Source organism: Podarcis gaigeae, assembly GCF_964106915.1.
Source record: "Podarcis gaigeae genome assembly, chromosome: 15".
Lineage (NCBI taxonomy): Eukaryota > Metazoa > Chordata > Lepidosauria > Squamata > Lacertidae > Podarcis > Podarcis gaigeae.
This window is the reverse complement of record NC_139692.1, coordinates 37,536,399-37,557,344: the sequence shown is the minus strand read 5'-3', so window position 1 is coordinate 37,557,344 and position 20,946 is coordinate 37,536,399. Positions and strand designations below refer to the sequence as shown.

Genomic DNA, 20,946 nt, shown 5'->3' with positions numbered 1-20,946 from the left:
AATGGATACTGGTTTCTAAGAACTGGGTATTTTTCCAATGGCTCTTCATATTAGCAACCTGCAGATGGTAGCTGCTGGGTCCCAAATCCCACATATACCAGACTGCCAATCCAGCATTTTATATAGATAGTCTCCTGGAGTGGCACTTGGATTAGTGGTTTATAAGAAGGGTGGCTGCAGAGGGAACAATGCCTCAAGACATGGCAGGTGTCTTCAAGCAAGTTGTGTGCATGGCTGCAACCACAGAACATGTCAGAACAGGCCGAGAGAGTTGGACCAGTGCCCATTTCATCTTTGAGATGGGCAGGAGCACCCAGGAAAAAAGGCCCCACAGAAATCCAATTGGAGTAAGAGCTCTGAAGTTCTGTCATTGTGCAGTGGGCAAGATTAGAAGAGAAGAAGCACATCCATGGAGGAAAACACAAATTCAACTTCCACCCTCATAGCAAGTGGAAGTAAACAATCTGCTCCCATCTTGTGGACCAGTCAACAACACCCTTTTTTTATTTAAAAAAAAGAAGTTCTAACTGAACAGAAGGTCACCCGAAGAGATTTGTTCACTGAAAGGTAGGCAAATGGCCAAATGTCATTAAGCATCAGGAAAGTCTTGAGTTTTAAAAACAAAAAACATGAGCAAAGTAGAAAAAATACTGAACCTTCTATCCATGTGCCCCCCATAGTAGCATTTTGGTTAGGAAACACTTTTGGAAAGTTTGACACAAAGGACACCCAGCACCTTTCATTAAGGTTCCCAGGTTCACTTCTCTTTCACACTTTGGAGGGAAAGTTAGAAAGTAAGGCCAATCCATTTGTGTACACGTATTTTACTCCACCCTAACCAGGTATAGGTGAACAACTGAAATATTTTGAGTATGTTATTGGGGCATTTTCCCCATCCCGACCGTTTTGGAACTTGTTTTCATAAAAAGAGGGTTGCCAAGGGCATACACTTAACTCAGCCCATCATGCATATAGTAATTGAATGAAGAGCCTTATGCATCTTGCAATCCACATCTACTTCCTTGCTTGCTGTTGCTCATACTTTAATGCTATCTACCAACTGGTGTTGCTTCCAGTTCTCATCAGAAAGGTCCACCTACTTCTCTTGAGGAATGCCTTCTTTTTTTCCTGGAGGCCCCTGCAAATACCAGTGCACACATATGCCTCACCCTTATTTTCTGACTTTCCCCTTCTTATTTAGCATTGCAAGTGACGACAAAGAGAGGTTCATCAGAATGATGGTGCAGAGCTGCAGAGGTACCCTTCCAAAACGGAAATTGAAAGAGGCACATTCAAGATTTATTTTTATTTTTTTTGTAAAAAAACAACAACAGATGTGACTTCAAAGTCCAGTGTTAATTGAAATGAAAGCTCTTTGGTGCCAGAATTAGTAGAATGATTTTTACAATGAAAGTCAAGTAGAGGCTTGAAAGTGAAGAGCTTTTGGAACAGAGAGAGCAAAAAAATCAGAAATCAAGAAAAGGGGTGTTCTGTGTGCTTTGAAAGAAATGGCTAATAAAACTTCTCCAAAACTTACTGATTTTTTGTTTTCCTTTTTTTCTTTTACGGTAGCTTTATTCAGGAGAGAGTGGCAAGTTGCCTACAGAACAGAGATGAGCACAAACAAGTCACAGCACCAACCACATACACAGCAACAAAAGAAACCCCCAATGTCCACCGGTACACAAAATTACACGATCAAATGTAACAAAAACAGAACAGAAAATGAAATTACACACTCATGTTGGATGGAGTTTGTGTTTCATGTGAGTGACCACAATTTGTCCACAAATACAAAAGCAAGCAAATGTCAGGTTCCAATCATTTCTACTATTTCTGGCTAGGTTGAGAATTTTTAAAGAGTATTTATTTGCTAATCTGTTGTGTGTTATTGCATGTATTGTCCAGAATATATGCTTTGAGAGGGTCCAAATCAATTCTTCCCAGTCCCGAAGTTAGATGCATAATCAGCATTGTACCAGAACTTGTAAATGGTTTTTTTTAAAAAATCAACACCAAGCCCATATATATGAACTTTTTTTTAGTATACCATGTAGAATATGACACCAAAGATAAAAATATTCAGGTCCCCATTCTTGCAAAGGATTGCAGTAGTGCTTCTTTTCTCCCCGCTACCCACACAAAACCTTTTGCAATGCACAGAGGGAAACTTCGCAACCTTATTTGACCAGTTCAGGCTTTAGAAGAAATATGTGCATCTGCTTCAGCTGAGTAAATATTTGGCAACTGTGGCAGGTCAGCTTCTCCCAATCCACTCATGCATTGGACACAGGCTAAACACCCTTATCCAGCAATGCTTGCAGGATATTCCAGGTCAACTGTTACCCCAAGAACTGCAGCTGTATAATTCATTCTATCCTTACCCCACACATGGCTCTGTGACATGGTGCACTTGCTGCCTAGCAGGCAAAGCAAATGAAACATTAATGATTAAACTCTCTGCCCTGTTAGAAAGCAAGCAAAGTATTCTCGAGGTATTTACCAGTCCCTCATGACAGAATTGGTCTGGAAGGTGTGGGTCCCTGGGATAACTGGTCTCTTATTCACGGGGGGGGGGGGGGGAATAAGCCAACCTATGCATTACTAGAATAATGATTTATTTCTTATACCATGCCCATCTTGACCACAGCTATCAACTTTTCCCTTTTCTTGCGAGGAATCCTGTTAGGAATAAGGGAATATCCCTTTAAAAAACGGAAAGGTTGACAGCTATGCATCTGACCGGGTCGCCCCAGCCACTCTGGGCATCTTCCAATATAATATAAAAATACAGGTTGCATGTAATTTAGTTAGGCAGCTTTTGTTGTTTAAAAAAATTCTTCTATTTGCATACATTGACAATGATTTATGTACAGCATTTAGAGATTTTTTTTAAATTAAGCGGTGTGGGTGTATATACATGCTCCCCAACTCTAGAGATAAGGGAACAATTGTGTTCCCCTTCCCACAATCTCTCAGAGCTTGGGATCCAAGACTCCCGCAATGGACTGGCAAGCCTATTGAGACCAAGTGCCAAGCCAGCCACAAGAAACGATCTGTTTTCTCCCACCAGAGGCTGGAACATACATGTTTCAAGCTAGCAGCCACCCAGTTAGATTAGACGCCCAACCAGCTTCTGGTAGGAATCGGTTGTAATTAAGGAAGCTTCTCCCCACCCACATGCAGCACTGAGTTGTCAGAGGAAGTTGCATCAGGGCTTCCTTCTATCCAAGAGGAATGGGGCAGGAACAACTTGTAAGGGTTAACCAGTGATGGCCAAACTTGGCCCTCCAGCTGTTTTTGGACTACAACTCCCATCACCCCTAGCTAACAGGACCAGTGGTCAGGGATGATGGGAACTGTAGTCCCAAAACAGCTGGAGGGCCAAGTTTGGCCACCACTGGGTCAAGCAGATGGCATATCTGGGGCAGAGGGTAGGGTGGGGTGGAGAGGAAACCCAGCCTCAGGGAATGCACATCCTTGCCTTAAAACTGACACATAGATCTTCACCGCTTTTCACCTAGAACAGCAAATGCAGCCCAGTTAACAGAGTCATTTGAGGAGCTTGCTCTTGGCCCTCGCTTTGGCAGTTCTTCCCCATTTCCATGCATGCATACACTTGGGAGAAACGTAGGGGGATGAGCGGCTGGGAAGAGAAGCCTGTGGACCTCACCCTGACGGCTTGGATCCTCCCAATCACGAGCTGGAGCATAATTTCCTGCCTAGGATGCCTCCAATTCCATCAGTTAGGCAGAGGAAACTGCAAATCCCCTTCTCCCCGGAAGAAAACGATGCTTCAGTGCATGCTCAGCAGCATCCAGGTTTTAAAGATGATGCCTAGAGGCCTCTTTGGGTCTCTGGTCAACCCCCCACATTATCAGCTCCCCCTTTACACAAGAGCAAGTTTTCTGGGGGGAGGGGAAGAGAACAACTGGTGGGGAAGGCTGGCAGCAAATTTAACACAAGCCAGGCCCAAACCTCAGTTACGAGCTGATTCAGAATGTGCTCAGTCACTACCGATAAAGTTATTTACAACACCAGGTATCCCACATCCCACAACGCAACCTTTAGGGAAAATATTGTTTATGCCTCATGGGGATGTAAGTAAGTAGATACTCGATCCATTAAATAAGGGAGAAACTGAATCATCTTCACAGCAGTTCTCTAACAGCCTCTCTCCAATGGAGAAGTAACCTTGAATGCTTAATACTTTCCATAGCATCTCGAACTTTACAGTCACTACACCATAAACTCCATTAACAAAATTCATTGCACGCTCAAAGAGTTGGCTGCAGGTCTGCATCTGAAACAGAAGCTGCAGACTCAGCTATTGTCCTGTACACTGTTCTATTGGGGGCTGGACAGAACCAGTTTTTACTTGGCAAAGGAGAGCACCTACGTTCTATACCCAAAGAATGAGACTAGCAAGCAAGGGCATTTGGTCCAAGTTCCCTTCCTTTACTTTGCAAGGCCCACATGTGACACGTCTCCAGTAAACGAGAGGTGTGGACATAATCACAGAACGCTCTTCCCTAACCCTGGGAATTTCATGCTGAGTGACAGTGAGAAGCAGTCACACCTATTTCCCCACTCAGTTAGTTGTCATTTCCAGAGGGAAAGCTCTTGGGAAGGATTTCACCATGATCCTTCTCTAAAAGGCACTTCATTCTTCCTGAGCAGCTTTAATATAAAGAACAGGGATAGAAACATCAATCTCATTTCACCGCTGTCCCTACAGAATTGGCTTCTCAGTTGGATGGGGAGAAGAGCAAGTTAACTGATATTGCTGATAGCGCAAAGCTTTGGGGAAAGAGAACAGATGGTAAGAGAGGAAGATGTTTGGAGGCAAACCGATTATTCCTGCCCAGCAAAGCAGAAAGGACTACGTTGCTTCAAACGGACCTCCATCTTCTTTTATGACCCTTCCTGCCATCTCTCCTACGCAGAAACTCAACAGCTGCTTGCAGGAGTGAGGAATACCAGGCCCAGGGATTGAATGCATCCCTTCAGGCGCTTGGGACTCTCCCTAGGCCACACATGCCCTCGCTCACCAGCCTTGCCCCACACCCTCAAGCGTGACCTTGAAATGTGATGACAATGCTTCTTGCTTGCTCATAGCCTGGAATGCAGGCTGCTGTGCAAAAGGCAAGAGCCACCATCTCCTTCTCCACCCACTTTTGCCTCCGGCCCCACCCACCACTGGCACATGTCCCCAGAAAAAGGCTCCCTACCCACTCAGTTCAAAATCCAGATTTACTCCTTTATCAAGCCAGCTTCTCTTCCTTCCTCTTTGTCAGGGCTCTATCCAGTTCAGAAATATTGTGTGATGCTGCCTGAAACAGGACTACTTTAGAATGCACAACTAAATTCACCACCCAAGGGGAGGGGGAACAAACCTAAACCCTCCTTGCATTGAACAACTCACCTTCTCGCTCTAGGTAACCAGGAATTCCATGCAGGTGAGTGTATGAGCTGGCAGAGAAGAGATGGGATCCCTTCATTTCTCCTCTGCCAGTTTTCTTGGTTTCTACACTGGTCACAGAAGATGGAAAGCTAGCTCTCTCTCTCTCTCTCTCTCTCTCTCTTTCTCCTCTATCAGATTGTTTAGTAAAAGAACATTTTTTTTAACCACCCTGCCTAGTATCTAGCATTTCAGCCATCATAGTAAGAGATGTCTTTATCCATCTAGTTCCTACTCGGAGGAGACCCATTGAAATAAATGTGCCTAAGTTAGCATCCATTTATTTCAATGGATCTAGGACTAGCACTGGATGCAACTTAGCAGGCAAGTATTTTAATTTTTATATTTGCAAGCTACTAAAAAAGTTTAGAGTTTATTACCAGGGCTGTTGTAGTCTACCTGCTTTTTCCTTGAACTACTGCTTTTAGACATGCAAGAAGCTTTTCATGTAGAGGATGACACACACACCCCCATCTGCATCCTCAAATGGGCAGTCCCAGGAGAATAAAGAGATTTTCATTAACGTGCAAGCTCATCTCTCAAGCATATAACTAGCCTTTCAAGTACAGACAGCGGACACAACTCATGTGCCCCACACAGTGCATATAGCAGCACACAGGTGGAACTCTGTAAATCACTGCAACAGTAGGTGATGCATCAAAACCTCAGCAAAGGCAAAAGGTTGGCCCTGGTAACAACCAAGGTGTAATTTATTGTGCATGAATTTCCCCAGTCCAGCAGAAGCAAACACAACGAAAGCAAGATTTCAAAAATAAATAAATCAGTAGCAGTGCCCTTGGAGGGTGATCTGAAATGGTTTAAAAGGCTCTTTCTTGTTGAATCAAGGCCAGGGAGCCCATCAGCCCTCAGCCCTGTCAGTCAATAACCTGGGGAAGAAACACAGACCACACGGAATTGCATTCATCAGAAAGACAGACAAAGAATTCAAGGAGAAGAGAGAGTGGCTCCCATCTCTCTGAGCCAGTTGCCCATTTCCTTCAACCACTGAGAATGCCTCTTTAACTTTTCCTCAGGCAATAGGCCCAATGCAGCTGCAACAGAAGGGACCCTCACCCTCATGGCACAGATAGGGGGAAGTAGTGTTTCTCCAGAGGTGGCTGGACTCCCAACTCCCATCAGCCCTATCCGGCATGATGGCAGTCAGTGATGATGGGAGTTGTAGTCCAACAATGTCTGGAGGGGCACAGCCTCTCCACCCTTTCCCCAACACTGTCCAACGAAATGTACAACCTGGTGTTGCCAGATTCAGGCATACCTGATAGAGACAATGGCACACGCTTCGAAGCTGAGGTGGAAACTCTGCAGAGGAGTTGATAATGGCATGGAAGAATTTCTCTGTCATCTGGAGAAGGCTCCGCTGGTTATCATCAAGGCTTTCTGCAGATTCCAACCTGTAAGACAGGTCTGTCAAGGCTTTGCCAGGCTCCCTAGCTTTATTGGTGCTGCTAACACCAAGGCTGCAGGTTCGATGCTCGTATGGGACAGTTGCATATTCCTGCACTGCAGGCGGGTTGGACTAGATGGTCCTCTGGGTGCCTTCCAACTCTGCAGTTCTATGATTTCTCCAGCACAAACTACAGCTTTGCTTCCTTCTGCCTATCGCTAGCTACAATGCTGGAGAGCTTCCAAGCAGCAGATGGGACTGGTCTGCAAGTTTATCCCCCAAACCTGGCATCTGGATGGCATCAAAATGCAGAAAGGGCTGCTTTTGTGGGCTGGCCTCCTTAGCATCAGCCAGCTTTAGTCTGAGACCATCTGCAGATTTCTGCCCCCTCCTGTCTGCAGTGAAGAGCCTGGAGCTTGGTCTACATAACACACAGAGAGCAACATATCCCTAATTCTACTGCACCAGATTTTAATTGTAATCTACTCTGGCAGCCAAGCTAAAAAGCAGAACACAAATAAAATAAACGAGCCCTGAACAACGGTGATGTCGTATCAGTCATGCACAGCTGGCCGTTATCTGAGAATTCAGATTTGTAACTTGAAGGCAGGTTATGATAGATTAATGAGACGAGAGATGGGAGCAAGAGAGTTGGCGGAGTTCCCTGCTGATCCGGAAGCAGGGGAAAGCAGCCAGCGAGCTCCAAATGTACCCAAAGGGAAACCAGAATGGGCGCTGTGACTACAATATGCCAACTGTGACTCTTGACCTCTCCCTATAAGGCAGGGGCAGCCAACATAGTGTCTGCTAGTTATTGCTAGGCTACAATTCCCATTATCCACGCTAGTGGGGGCTGATGGGAGTTGCAGTCCAACAACACCTTGGAGGCTATCACATTGTCTGACTTTGGTTCAAGGCAGCTGTGGGGAACCTTTTGCTCTCCAGGTGTTGCTGAATGTGAAGCATCGCTCAGGGCCAATCTGCTGCACCCTACATTCCCTGCTTAGAGTTAGGATCAGGGCCTCAAGCAACGGGGCTTGCCGGTGGAGGGTGGCTGGGCTGCAGTGTGTTAAGGGGAAAGCAGGCAGAATATTGCAGACTTCCTCCTCCTCCTCCTTCTGCTTCCTTCCCACCCACCCGGATTCAAACCTTGTAGGGTCCACCTCAAAGCTGACGTGCTGCCATTCATTTGATGTAATTACTGCCCTTAATAAAGGCTCCAAAAGCTTCTGGAGGTAGGTTGCCCCATAAACCTGCAGGAGAGAGAATAATCCGGTTGGCGATTTCAAATTTGTGGAAGTTAAAAAAAAAAAAAAAAGAGCAGCGCTGTGGCTTTTTGTGCTGCGCTGCTTTAAGAAGTCAGTAAGGCTTCAAAGAGTCAATGAAAATGACATCTCCATCATGTTCAGGCATTGCAATATTTTGCTTTGTATTTTGCCTAGCTCCACACCACTGACAGCTCTCTGCCAACTAAGGATCACACTTCATGCATCTAATGAAGTGGACTCTAGCTCATAAAGGTTTATGCCACAATGCTGTAGCCTGCTTGGAATATGCACTTATTTGTTTTTTTAAAGAAGTTAAATGTGCTGCCCTAAGTAAAATCAGGACACGGTTTAAACTAATCCCACGTTTTAGAGTTGATGGCTTTAAAAATGAATTAACCAAGTAACCACTTTGCTGGATTACAGCTATGGAATTTAAGACACAGTCTGCACTGAAGTGATTTTAATCTGACAAAAGCACAACTGCAGTGGTGCACCTAGATGCCGAAATTTTTTTTAATCCATCTGATTTCATGTTCTGGGTGAGCCTTCCGCCCCAGCTCTCTCTCTCTCTCTGTGCCTCTTTTGAATTTATTAAGATCAAACGTACCTTAAAACAGAACGTCATTATTTTGCTAGCCAGACTGTTTCCCCTGAAGAGCGTCTGCATCGAGTCTGCCAGCTCAACCTCTTTAGAAAACATGTTCCAAAGCAGCTGGTAGAGCAAGTGTCTGGAGTCAAAGAGGGTGACCAGGACACGAGCCAGTTCATCCTTTCAAAAACAAAACACATACACCCAGTCCTAAGTATTATTCTCTATGTGGCAAACAAGAACAATGCCAGGTCAGGATGGTGGGTTCCCATCTCCAATTAAAAAGGATATAAGGAAACGGTGCCTGGAAAAAGCTTTCTATGGAAAGCTGCTGCCAGTCCGAGTGGGTGCTACCAGGCTAGAAGGACTAACAGTCTGACTCGGGAAAAGCAGCTTCCTACATTCAGAAATAGAAATATATTCTATCAGTAAATCATCTTGTGAAGCTCTGATGGAAATAAACTCCACTTTAAACTGTACAATATTCCCTGTGTGCATCTCATTCTATTATTTTGCATCTCCAGTGCAGCCTGAAAAGAAGCAAGTAATTTTAATCAGCAACAATACATTTCATATCAGTGGCCACAAACAAGCCTTGAGGGTTGCACACGACCTGCTGAGTTGCTCACACCCAGCACTCACCAATGCTAAGGAACATTCATGAATAACCAAAAGCATCTTACCCACTGTGAACAAGGCACTACGTTCGCCAAAGCCATAGCAATGGGCAGCTCTCCTTGGTCACCCATCATGGTGACCAACTCCACCAATCTCTCGAACCGGTCTGCCAAGACAGTTTCTGCCAGGGTATCAAACTCTGTGCCCTGCTGCAGAATTTTGGTGAGGACCTCCATGAATGTCGCTCTTGTCTGAAGATCTTTGTGGTAGCCCAACCCTGCCAGCAGACAACAGAAATGTTTAGACAATGAAGCCCTGCACTTTGCTGCGCTTCACACAGCTACAAGGAAGTTCCCCTGTTTTACCTATTGAGTGCATAAGGCCACTATCCACGTTTGCGTTGAGCAAGTTTGACATGGCCAGGACTGTGCAGTGTCGTAACGAAGCCAGCCTTCGGGACATCCCTCGTTTTCGGCCGCCTGTTTGCGCGCTTTCGTCTTCGACTTCGCTGCAGTCATTGAGGAGGTTCATAAACAGGGTAAAGTACCTAAAAGCGAGACACAGTGGCTTGCATCTCTCTGGAGAAACAGTTCCCCCTGCCCTCTAATATGAGGACTCCATCTCTCCTACAGAAAACCAACATTTCCCAAAAGGGTACGTGTCTAGGCACTATGCCCCATTTACAGAACTGTGACCCCAAGGAATTCACCTGGCTTCAATCTCATCACTTTCTGGAACAAGGAAAAGCCCATTGTAGTTTCCCCAAGTCTTTTAACCTTATATTTGGCCCTTCTGTTGTCGTTTTAACTGCTCTCCCTCCTATGTATTTTATTGTTTTACTGGGAAGCCACTCTGAAAATAGTTATCACTGAGAGTAGCCAGTGAAGCAGCCAAAGCTGGAAACAGGAACTTCTACCCAGCAAGGCCACTTGGGCCATCTACAACGATGTTGGATCCAGGATTAACCCCCAAGCTACGAACGTGCTCTCACTGGAGTGCAACACCATCCAGAACAGGCCGATGTCCTACTTCCTGGATTTGAGAAGTTGGACCACATAACAGCTCTGTCCTTTCAGGATTCAGTTATGCTTGTATGTCCTACAGACTAAAACCTGCTGCCCTTCCACAAGGCTGGTGTGTCAGCATGCGCAAGTGGTAATAAAATTCTAGCTGTTTTAGTCAACCGGGTACTAAATAAAATAAGGTAAAGGGCCTTTACTTAAGGAACAACTGGGATTTAGCTTCCATCAGTTCAACTCCATCTCCTTCTTCAGGCTGTAATGGAAGTCCCGCAAGAAGAGACACCACAGCTTCCATGCTTGCTTGGTCCAAATCTCTGAACAAAGCAGGAAATAGACCATCGTTAGAATGGGGAATGTGCAACCCCCTTCACACATTCTGAAAATGGGCCAGAGCTTTGTTCCTGCCCTTTGCCGTGCTACACAGAAACAACTGGTCACATCTTCCCCACTGTGCCTGTGGGTATCTTTTTTATTTAAATGTTTCATAATCTGCCCTTGACACAAGCCACAGGACAGTTTACAAGGCAAATAGATAAGAACACGCAAAAACACCACAATCCTTTGGAAACACATAATAAATCACCGAGTAACAATTACTAATAGCAGAAGCGGTAGCAATCGGACCTCTCCTCTGAACACTCGCTGAAAAAGATGCTTCTTAACCAACGGCCTAAAACTACAGAGACACAGCCAGGCATACCTCCGTAGGCAGGGAGTTGTGTCTATGAGAAGCCATCACTTGAAAAGACCCTTTCCTCACACAACTATCTCATAATGAGGCAGGACCACCAGGAGGTCAGTATGGAAGAACCTGGGACTCCCAAGTGCATACTTGCTAATGTGTTTGTTTGTTGTCTCCTCTGCTAATTTACACAGGCCACTAGAAACGGGAAGGCTGGACCCACAGCCTAGGCCAAGTGATGCAAACACTCATGTAATTCAATATGCAGGTGTTATGATCTTGGATCAGCTCTTTCTTTCTTTCTTTCCCCCACCCTATAGTGAGTGGAAAACAGACTCCTATACAGCAGCTAGTTCCCACTTGCTATTAACAAAGCACCCGCCAAAAAGAAATCTCTGTTGTCCTGTTTCTGCAAAAGATAAGCACTGTGAGATTTTAAAGTGGCCTCTTAAGCCTCTCTCACCTTGTCAGACACTTCACATCCTCATCTGTTGCCTGGTTGGATGTTCCCATAACCCAATCTGTCAGATATTCCACCATCTTGTTCCTAAAATTGCATATTACAGAAGATTCAAAAAACAAATTTATACTAAATTAAAGCAAAAACATAGCAGTGTATTTTTAAAATGCTAAAAAAAGATACCTTCCACCAAACATCTACGCACACAGAGCTCAACCCAAGGCCACCTCTAGATCTGTCATTTCATCACTAGCTGAACACCTCTCAGTTCCCATCTTATGACTCTTTGTTTGCTGTGTTTGAGCTACTATATAAGCTTTTGTTTTGAAGTTCCTCGGGGTAGACCTTCTCAACTGGCACAGAGTTGAGTGAGTTGTTCTATTGCAATAGCTATAATAAACGCTGGCTCTCTAAATCTGGATGCTGGACTTGAAAATAGTGTTCTTGGTTCTGTGGTTTATTCAAAAGGTGGTTGTTCTTCACCCGGGTAACAAACAGGTGTAGAGGCTAACTCTTACCACAGGAAGATTTAGGCTCAAGCATTCTTCATATCGTTTTGAGCGATTGTGCAAAATGGTCCGAGTGGCAGAAACTAGAACGGCTGCAGGCACTAATAGCAAAGGTATTCTTGTATTGTGGCTACTAAAGAGCCATCCAAAAAATGATAGATGAGAATGGTCTTGTGTTCAGATGAAAAATGTAATTCTATGGCGATTTTATCAGGATCAGTGTCAGCACTGTTACCGGGTTATTGACCCCTGCCTTAATTCCCCCCCCACCGACCTGGCATTCTTGAGTATGTAGGCAGTTGGATCTAGTCATCCTTTCAATTTCCCACAATGCCTCTGACCTAGTGTTGCTCTGGAGCCTACAAAGCATATCTATCACCAACACTACCTGGATCTCCGTCACCAAAGCCAAGTAATCCTTCCAAAGCCTGCTGACGGAGAGGAAAGCCCAACCATCAGAGAATATTTTGCCCAGGACCCACTCAAACCTGGAGCCAACCTCACATTGATTTCGGTTTTAAATATATATAGCACCAGTAGGCAAACTAAGGCCCGGGGGCCAGATCCAGCTTAATCGCCTTCTAAATCTGGCCCGCGGACAGTCCAGGAATCAGCATGTTTTTACATGAGTAGAATGTGTCCTTTTATTTCAAATGCATCTCTGGGTTATTTGTGGGGCATAGGAATTCATTCATCCCCCCCAAAAAAAATATAGTCCAGCCCCCCACAAGGTCTGAGGGACGGTGGACCGGCCCCCTGCTGAAAAGGTTTGCTGACCCCTGATATATAGCCATCAGATAGACAGATAGACACAGACATAACTAGGTATAGGGATAATAACTGTGGCAAGAAGCAGTCCACCTCAATCAACTATTTCCAAGAAAAACAGGAAGAATAGCACAGTATTCTTCACTTAGGCAACACCAACCCTCACCTGAATTTCATCTCTTGACAGAAGGAAAGATCATCACGCCTCTCCATCATTACCTTCACGAGCTGACAGAGTTTAGTTTTTATCTGAATAGCGTGGACCAGATTCCCCAGGACGCGCACATATCTGTGAAAAAACAGGCCCAAGCCTGAGTTTAGGTTAAATCTCCTTCTAAGGACTCGAGCATCTGGTGGACACCTTCAAAGCAAATACATGTCAAAACAACAACAACAGTTAGAGAGGTATTTTTCTGATAAACACACAGGCCTCTATTAAATGCTGGGAATGAGCCATCTTACTACGATTGTAAAAATATAGGCCATAGAGCACGATGACAAAAAAGAAAAGGAGAGTCAAGACTTACTTAAAATGGTACCTGAACTAGGTGGTGTCAGGTGAGGAATTCAGCCTGGGGGAGGAATGCAGGAATCTCAACTGCAGCATTCATGACAGAGGGCCATCCAACCTCTGCTTAGACACCTCCAAGGAAGGAGAGTCCACAACCTCCCGAAGGAGTCCAAAGAACCAGTACATCAGGGTGGGCCACCTGTAGTCCTCCAAAGGTTTTTAGACTACAATTCCCATCATCCCTGATCCATTGGCCATGCTGGAGTCCAATAGTGAGGGAGGGAGGGGTTCACAGGAGTCCCAGTCCTGCCCCTCACCATTTCAATCTCCTGTAGGCAACTAGTAAGAATAGGCTAACTTTTTAAAGTGGTTTTAAACTGCTTTAAATATTGTGTAATACTGTATTTTAATAGTTATGTTGTGTTTCAATTGTTGGAAGCCATTCTGGGACCTTAGGGTAAAGGGCTGGTAACATAATGTAGGAGTAACTGCAGTGGTATTAACAGTAACAACAACTTGCCTGACAAGGTTCAGCATCATGGTCTCAATGCTGGCTTGTCCCAGGTGTTCTGAACTCCCTTCTGTATGATTATCAAGCAGGTTCTTCATAATTGCAATGGTCTGCTCCACAAACTGGGTGTTGCTGTCATTCAACAAGACCTGTAACAGAAGCAAACTGTGCTGTAGTTTGAGTTTTCTGGCCGGCATGCCAACAAAACTCATAAGCCTAGATTAAAATTGTAATACCCAGTGGTGCTAAACCAAGCTGAGTTCATAGACTGAAAGGGACACGAGTATAATTATTCGCTTAATGACCTCTATATCTGTGATGAGAAACAGGCACGCAAATTTGCTACCTCTGGCTGCCTCTGAAAGAAGACATATTCCGCACTGAATTGGGGAAATCCCTCCTACAGCTTCCCAGTGGCTGCTAAAAAGCCCTGAAGGGGAAGGCAGGAGGCAAGGAGAAGGTTCTGGGACTCCCAACAGCCTAAGGAAATTCTGTTGTATTCTTTTATCTTTTCACGCTACAAAAGTACTAAATAAAAACATGGCCTTGAGCGCATTGGCAGAATGGTGGTACAGAAATGCAATCAAACCTATTGCTGGGAGGGGCTAATAATAGGCACTGTGCACATCTGTGAATACCCCTGAGCTACTGACATTTGGCTAGTCTCACTAAAATGCTGCAAAATTTGGGAGCCACCCAATATAGGAAATTAGGTGCTGAAACTAATCAGGTCTGGGTCAGCTCACTGCCTGGATGGAAACCCCCTCAAGTGACGCCCCCCCCCCCCCGTCAGCTATGTTGATACAAAAATGCAAACTAGTGTTTGGGCTGAAATTTAGGGGTAAGCTGGGCATAAACTCCCAGTCTAAAAGTGTTCTAGGGGCTTCGCTTATCTCTTACATACTGTATTCACTTTTTTAAAAGCCAGGTGAATTTAACACTTTTTAAATTCTAATAAATGGGTTCAACTGAAACTAGTAACCAGTAGACCAAGATATCCAATTGCTTTTAGCTGCACACCAATGTATTCATTTACGTTATGGAATTCCCTGCTTCAGCCAACACCCCAGAATCAACTTACAATAGCCATTGGGCTATTGGGAAGGAACACATATTTTGGTTTCTGCCCAAGGTCAGAGGGCAAGATCAACAGGGAGGCTGCTTGGGCCTTCCAGGTAGAAAGAGGATTGTGTTTAAAGGGAGACCCACCTGGCCTCACCCATTGCCCAAAGCAGGAGGAGCTGTGGAGAGCTTGCTTGCCAGCTCTCAGCCAGAAAAAAAATGCTCTCCTCCAACAGCTACCTGTTGCCTTGGGACTGCAAAGGGATGGGGAAAAGACACTGGACCACCATCCACTGGACAAAGGACCAAGAGTCACCAACTGCTATTCAAGCAAGCACAAAGGGATATTAGCCTGGCTCAAACTGGATCAGCACACCTACTTAGAGCTCACCATTTTGTTTTGGCCTTGGAAGGATTGAGCTACCCCTTTCCTCTACCTTTTCCCTCCACTCACCCTTTCCTTTATTGTGTCTGCTCTTTTAAAGTTTGCAGGGCCTGTCTCTAGTTTTTGTTGCCTGGAGTCATTTTTTGGAGACAATAGTTGTCTGAAAAGCAGGATAAAAATAAATAGTTGTTTACACATCCCCCCTTTGTTCAAAAACCCTTGAAATACTCACAGGGAAACTTGGATGATTAGCCAAATAAAACAGGTGAGACTGCGTCCAGTGTCAAGCAAGTGTGTAGCCAATATACCGCTCACTGATCACACATTAAATTCCTTAAAGACCCAAAGTATCCTATGCCACTGGCCTCCTAGGCAGAGTTGCAGAGGCAACCATCACACCTTGAACTGAACTCTGAACCCTAGCACCTCCATAAAAAGCAGGCATTGAAAAATGAAACTATCCCCAAAAGCTGCCCCCTTTGGACAGCTTCTTGGAATAGCTGGTTTTGGTGCGCGGTGGACATTTTTAGATTTTTATAATGGATTTTATGTTGCCATTATCATTTTTTTCCATGTGGTCTCTTTCGCCTCTCAAATCAAATGATTTCCATTTAATATAAACTTCTTAGGGCAGGATTATTAACATTGGAGGGAGGGAGGGAATGCTATGAGTGCAAGGGATGGAATAGAATATATATCAAGAGGGGGAGCATCAGCCAAACATTTCCTTGTACTGCCAGGCGGTACAACTCCAGAAGGTCAGAAAGATATTTGGGGGCAGGACTTCAAAGAGAAGTGTGAAGCTGTGTCTGTTCCTCAAGGATGACGCTTTCAGCCTTCTCTGGAATGTCCCTCTCCACCAATCTCATCTCTAACTATCACTTCCCTTCTACTCTCTACTTTTGAGGCTTCCCACTTTGGCTAATTTACACAAGACTTCCCAGAAGAAAGGGGCAAGGCAGAAACGTAAAAAACGAACAAGCACGTGACCCTCAACTGACTGCCCACTTTTGGATTTGGCTCCAGATCATCACAATGTAGGCAGTGTTGGCTGGTGCCTATTGGGATTGCCAGAGCAGAAGGCAGGAAGCCCAACCAATGAGTGGAGCCAGAGCCAATGGCAGGCAGAGTCAACTAATTCTGGTTTTGCCCCCACCCTCCTGAGTTCTACAAGGGCAAAACTGGGATGGAGGAGGAGGAACTGGACAGCCAAGGCCACCCTCTGGGCTGGCTGTTAGGAAGGAAATGGGTAGGCTTGGCAGCCTCCACTGTATGTAGGTAGAGAGGCCCTGACCACTTTCCCCGGGGGATGCAGCCCCCAAAATACTGGCCATCTCTGCATTAAAGCAAACCCCTTTACCTGCCCTTGAGAGTCAAAGAACTTGCTGATGTTGTTCTTCAGTTTGTTGAAAAGCATGGGGTAAAGCGCCGGGCTCAGTTCCAGGCCCATGAGATCTTTAATGTTGGTCCGTATCTGCAGGCCCACTTTCTCGTGGGTGCAGACCATGAGCGACAGCAAGCGGTCCATGAACTTGCTCACAGGGGTCTCCGTGTTGCCCTCGGTCGACAGCATGGATATCATGGAGCCTTTGCGCTCGTTCACGGGGGCCATGGGGGGGCTGTAGGTCGCGAACCCGGCGCTGCTGCGATGCTGCAGGCACACCCCGCCCAACGCGCACAGGAAGCCGGTCATGTTGATCCACTCCTGCAGAGAATCTGTGTCCGAAAGGTCTATAGAGCCTCCCCCGCTGACATGGGACATTCGCCTCTTGACGATGGTCTTGTGGAGGCTTTCCGCGACCTGGAAAGAGTTGCACATCATGGCGGGAGGTGGGGAGAGAGAAATGCAGTGATGCAAATTCAGAACGCTCACCTGTTATTTGGATATTCCTTTCAGAGCAGGGTGCTTTCTGGGAATTGCACCAAAACGACCCCAGGACATCGTAAGTCCCCATTTACAGAAAGGAACCGAGGCTGAAACAGACTTGCCCGCGCTTTCAAAAGCAGCTCATCCCCAGGCAGAAATCTGAAACCAGGCTTCTGATCCAATATCCAACCCACAATGGCACCATCAGAAATGGGATTTGCTTCTAGATGCTTCTGCCGTGCTACTGTAACACTAGCTTCTCTGGTTTCCTGTTTTTCCCTGTAAACTGATCTAGGAATTTTATTGAAAAGCAGTTTCCCAAAGCAAACTGGGGTTTCCCAAAGCAAACTGCCACCTCTTTCTCAAAAGATGGCTTGGTGGATAGCACAAGATGTGCTATGGCTGAGGAAGTGGCAACCAGGGACGGGTTTGAAGAAAAAAAATCAACTACTTGGCTTTCCCTAAGCATTATAAGTCAGCAAACCAGGAAAGAGCATTAAGAAGACGACGACAGATCTTGGCTGTATGAGCCAGCAAGATGAGAAGATCCCTATAAAGCTAGATTATCTGAAGGATAGCACATTAGCCCAGGGATGCGGAACCTCTGGCCCTCCAGATGCTGCTGAACTACAACTTCCATCATCCCTGACCATAGCTGTGCCTGCTAGGGACGATGGGAGTAGTAGTTCAGCAAAACCAGACGGCCACTCCTGTGCATTAGATGCTAAAGAGAAGCAGAGAAAAAAGCCTACAAGGTATTTATGAAAGGCCTTACCTGGCCATCTTCCATTTTAGCCTTTGGAAAGTTGAGGATCAAATTTGTAGCCGTTTCCCATTTTAAATGTGTGGCTTCCCAAGCCTGGAACACGACAAAAGAAAAAGAACTGTTCTAAATACCTTCTAGAAAATACCAGATAGCACTTGGTGAAGACCTTTTTCCCCAGCAGGCATTTCAAGTTTTTACGATTTTATGGTAAACTGATTTTTATCTTTATTGCAGCATTTTAACCGTACCATACCCAGCTTAGAGACTACGGCATTAAGCAGGATATTAAGTGCTTAATTAATTAATTAATTAATTAAGTGTTCTGGTCCCAGCTCTCTGTAATCGGATGAAGGGGTGATATATAAATTTAATAAAACAAAACAACAATAATAATAATCAGCTTACAACTGAAATAGCAGATATGGGAACCAGTATTTTTGCTTTTAAGTGGCTGTTGAAAATTTGTTTTCATATTTCTGTGTATATATTTATTATTTAATCTGTTTTCTGATACCTTAATTTAATGCTGCCATGGAAACATTTGTTAGGAAGTGCTTATCCAGTGTTAAGCTGCCAAGGAAGAATACTTTCACCGAAGAAAACTGAAATGATGTACCTCAGTGTTACCTGCCGTCGGATGTTCAATTCGCCTTAGCAATGCCATCACTCTTTTCTGGAGAGCTGCTCTTCCTAAAGGCATGTGGTCAGAAATTCAGTACATTTTCAACTTTTAAAAGGTTGCTTTGTTGAAAACTTTATGGAAGTTTCCTCTACCAATAAACATCCTTAATCAAAAAAGACTGACAAGACATATCTGCATTAATGCTTGCCTTTGAACAAACAATTGCCCTTTAGTTTTCACAGAGATATTTTGGTTAATGGGATTTAATGTACAGTGGAACCTTGGCTCTCAAATGGCTTAGTCGATGAACAAATTGGCTCCCAAACGCCGAAAACCCAGAAGTAAATGTTCTGGATTTTCTAACATTTTTTGGAAGCCAAATGTCCATTGCCACTGTCGACTTTTGTTTCCGGGGTGCCTGCGCCAATCGGAAGGTTTTCGAACATTTCGGGAGTCAAACAGCCTTCCAGAAAGGATTAAGTTTGAAAACCAAGGTTCCACTGTATCATTTTTTAATTGTTTATTATTTTTAAAGCAAAATTTCCAGCTTGAAACACCAAACTAAAAATGCACTCCACCCTTCTCTCTCCTTGTTCAATTTTCCCAAGCTCAACTGACAAGAGACCTTCTCTCCCCCTTCTCACCTGTTGACATCATGTTGCTCACGGAAGCAAACTCCATAAAGGTGTTGTAATTGGGCAAAAAGTTGTGAACCGACACCTCGTCTACGCCACATCTGATATCCGCTTCCTCACAAAGATGTCGGAAACAGGACATCGCGACAAGCACTGCCTCGGTGTCGGGGCTCCAGAGGGACATATACAGGGCCACCTCCAATTTGGTCTGCGCTTGACGGCATATCGGCGTCCCGCTGCAGCCTGCAGCGCTTTCCTTGGGAGAAAGGACAACAGGCCACGTTAATCATTGCTGCTCTCCACAAACACAGTCAAGACAAGCCATGGCGTTTTAAAGGACGTCTGCAGAGCACAAATGAATACAGCTAGATCAGTAGGGGGGAACCTGCAGCCCTTCAGACGTTGTTGTGACTGCAACTCTCACCCGCCCTGGACTGTTGCAGCTGGTTGCAGCTGATGGGAACGGGGGCCTTGATGTTCAGCGAAGGGTGTTTCAAGCATGCGGCAGCCAAGGAAATGCCTTCCAGATGTTTTGGACTGCAACTCTCACTAGCCTCAGCCAGCATGGCCATGGCCAGTGGTTAGAGATGATGGGTGTTCATTGCTGTAGTTCAGTATCTCTAGTGGGCACACCATTGGCTATTTTTGCTTCAGCAAGTACATTTCTAAGTGACCCTAATTCTATCACTGATGTGTTTTCGTGTTCTTCCTAGCTTTCAGCAGCTGATGGGATACAGAACTAGGAACGTCTTGGTTCTGTGTGGCTGCTCTGCGTGGTGAGGTATCAGAATTGACTAAGGTCTGAAACAGCACCTCTAACTACTGTAGCAGTAATAGCAGCAGCAGCAGTGCTCTGTATGACAGCACTTGCCTTATGGTCACGTACCATGCAAAAGCTCCCTTTTCCTTTCCTAAGCGTAGCTCCTGGGATACAACGCATCATCTCTTCATGGTCAAGAGAAATTTGATTAGCTCCACCCCCAGAGACATCGCATCCTACCCCATAAAGGAAGAGAAAGGGACAGGAACTCCTATCTGATTGCTATGGGGAGAAAGAGAGGAAAAATAAATAAGTCACTCTGCTTTTGTAGGAGGTAAAGGAAATCAGACATGCACACACATACACAGGAGAGATGGGTGTGTTTACTGGGGCTTTATTTATGAAATGAGAAAACAAACACAATTTCACTTCCCTTTCTGAGTGGGAAAGCTAGCCAAATTTCCTTCCCATCCAATAACTATCCAATAAGCCAAGAGCTGGAGCAAGTCAGAAGCAGCAAGCCCCTTTTGAAATGCTTTTCAAGTTTCAAAGTGCTCACTTACTTTGTTTTTCAGAAGAAATGTGTTCCTGCAGATCAAAATCTCTCGCAGCCACTTGAGGATTTCTGTGCTGCTGAGAATCTGATTGCTTGTTAGCCGCTTGCATATACAAAACAGCATTTGTGAACTGCAAGAATTAGGAAAGTGCCAATCAATAGCCACTTATTAAAGTGTTTCCCGTAACTTCAGCAGCAATATTTGCAATAAGAAGCACATTACAACAGCTGTGATGACAAGAGGTACACATACTCAAGCCCCTGCAGGGGATCCCAGTGGACACCTGCCTTCTCCCCATACCAACACCCTCTCCTTTTGACAGTTTCCTAACTAGCATTCTAAAACCCTTTTGCAGGGCTACAGAATTTGTGTCAAGAATTTTGAGCACAACATAGCCTAAGAGATAAATAGGGGTTGGGGGGCAGTTTGGGTGAGGGGAACTAGAATAAACTGAGCTATTTCATTCATTCACTTTTTGGACCCACGAG

General features: G+C 45.0%; 2 protein-coding genes across 8 annotated transcripts in view; one reads left to right on the top strand and one right to left on the bottom strand.

The window, feature by feature from the left end:
* The window catches only part of EVI2A (ecotropic viral integration site 2A), a 172,653-nt gene that overhangs the window by 53,944 nt on the left and 97,763 nt on the right, over positions 1–20,946 (top strand). The gene's annotated exons all lie outside the window — the stretch shown is intronic.
* Positions 1–20,946, bottom strand: part of NF1 (neurofibromin 1) — a 155,855-nt gene that overhangs the window by 99,116 nt on the left and 35,793 nt on the right. For 3 of the 4 annotated variants that reach the window (XM_083714249.1, XM_083714250.1, XM_083714252.1), the window contains 16 exons: positions 20,465–20,588; positions 20,028–20,183; positions 19,151–19,397; positions 18,501–18,574; positions 17,894–17,977; positions 16,612–17,052; positions 13,814–13,953; positions 12,949–13,071; positions 11,509–11,592; positions 10,561–10,677; positions 9,707–9,888; positions 9,407–9,618; positions 8,742–8,903; positions 8,016–8,119; positions 6,738–6,873; positions 1,538–1,600 (listed from right to left, as the gene is read on the bottom strand). In XM_083714249.1, coding sequence (XP_083570375.1) covers positions 1,538–1,600; positions 6,738–6,873; positions 8,016–8,119; positions 8,742–8,903; positions 9,407–9,618; positions 9,707–9,888; positions 10,561–10,677; positions 11,509–11,592; positions 12,949–13,071; positions 13,814–13,953; positions 16,612–17,052; positions 17,894–17,977; positions 18,501–18,574; positions 19,151–19,397; positions 20,028–20,183; positions 20,465–20,588 — 2,449 coding nt within the window. The remainder of the gene's footprint in view (positions 1–1,537; positions 1,601–6,737; positions 6,874–8,015; positions 8,120–8,741; positions 8,904–9,406; positions 9,619–9,706; positions 9,889–10,560; positions 10,678–11,508; positions 11,593–12,948; positions 13,072–13,813; positions 13,954–16,611; positions 17,053–17,893; positions 17,978–18,500; positions 18,575–19,150; positions 19,398–20,027; positions 20,184–20,464; positions 20,589–20,946) is intronic. The other variant, XM_083714251.1, reaches the window with a different exon arrangement.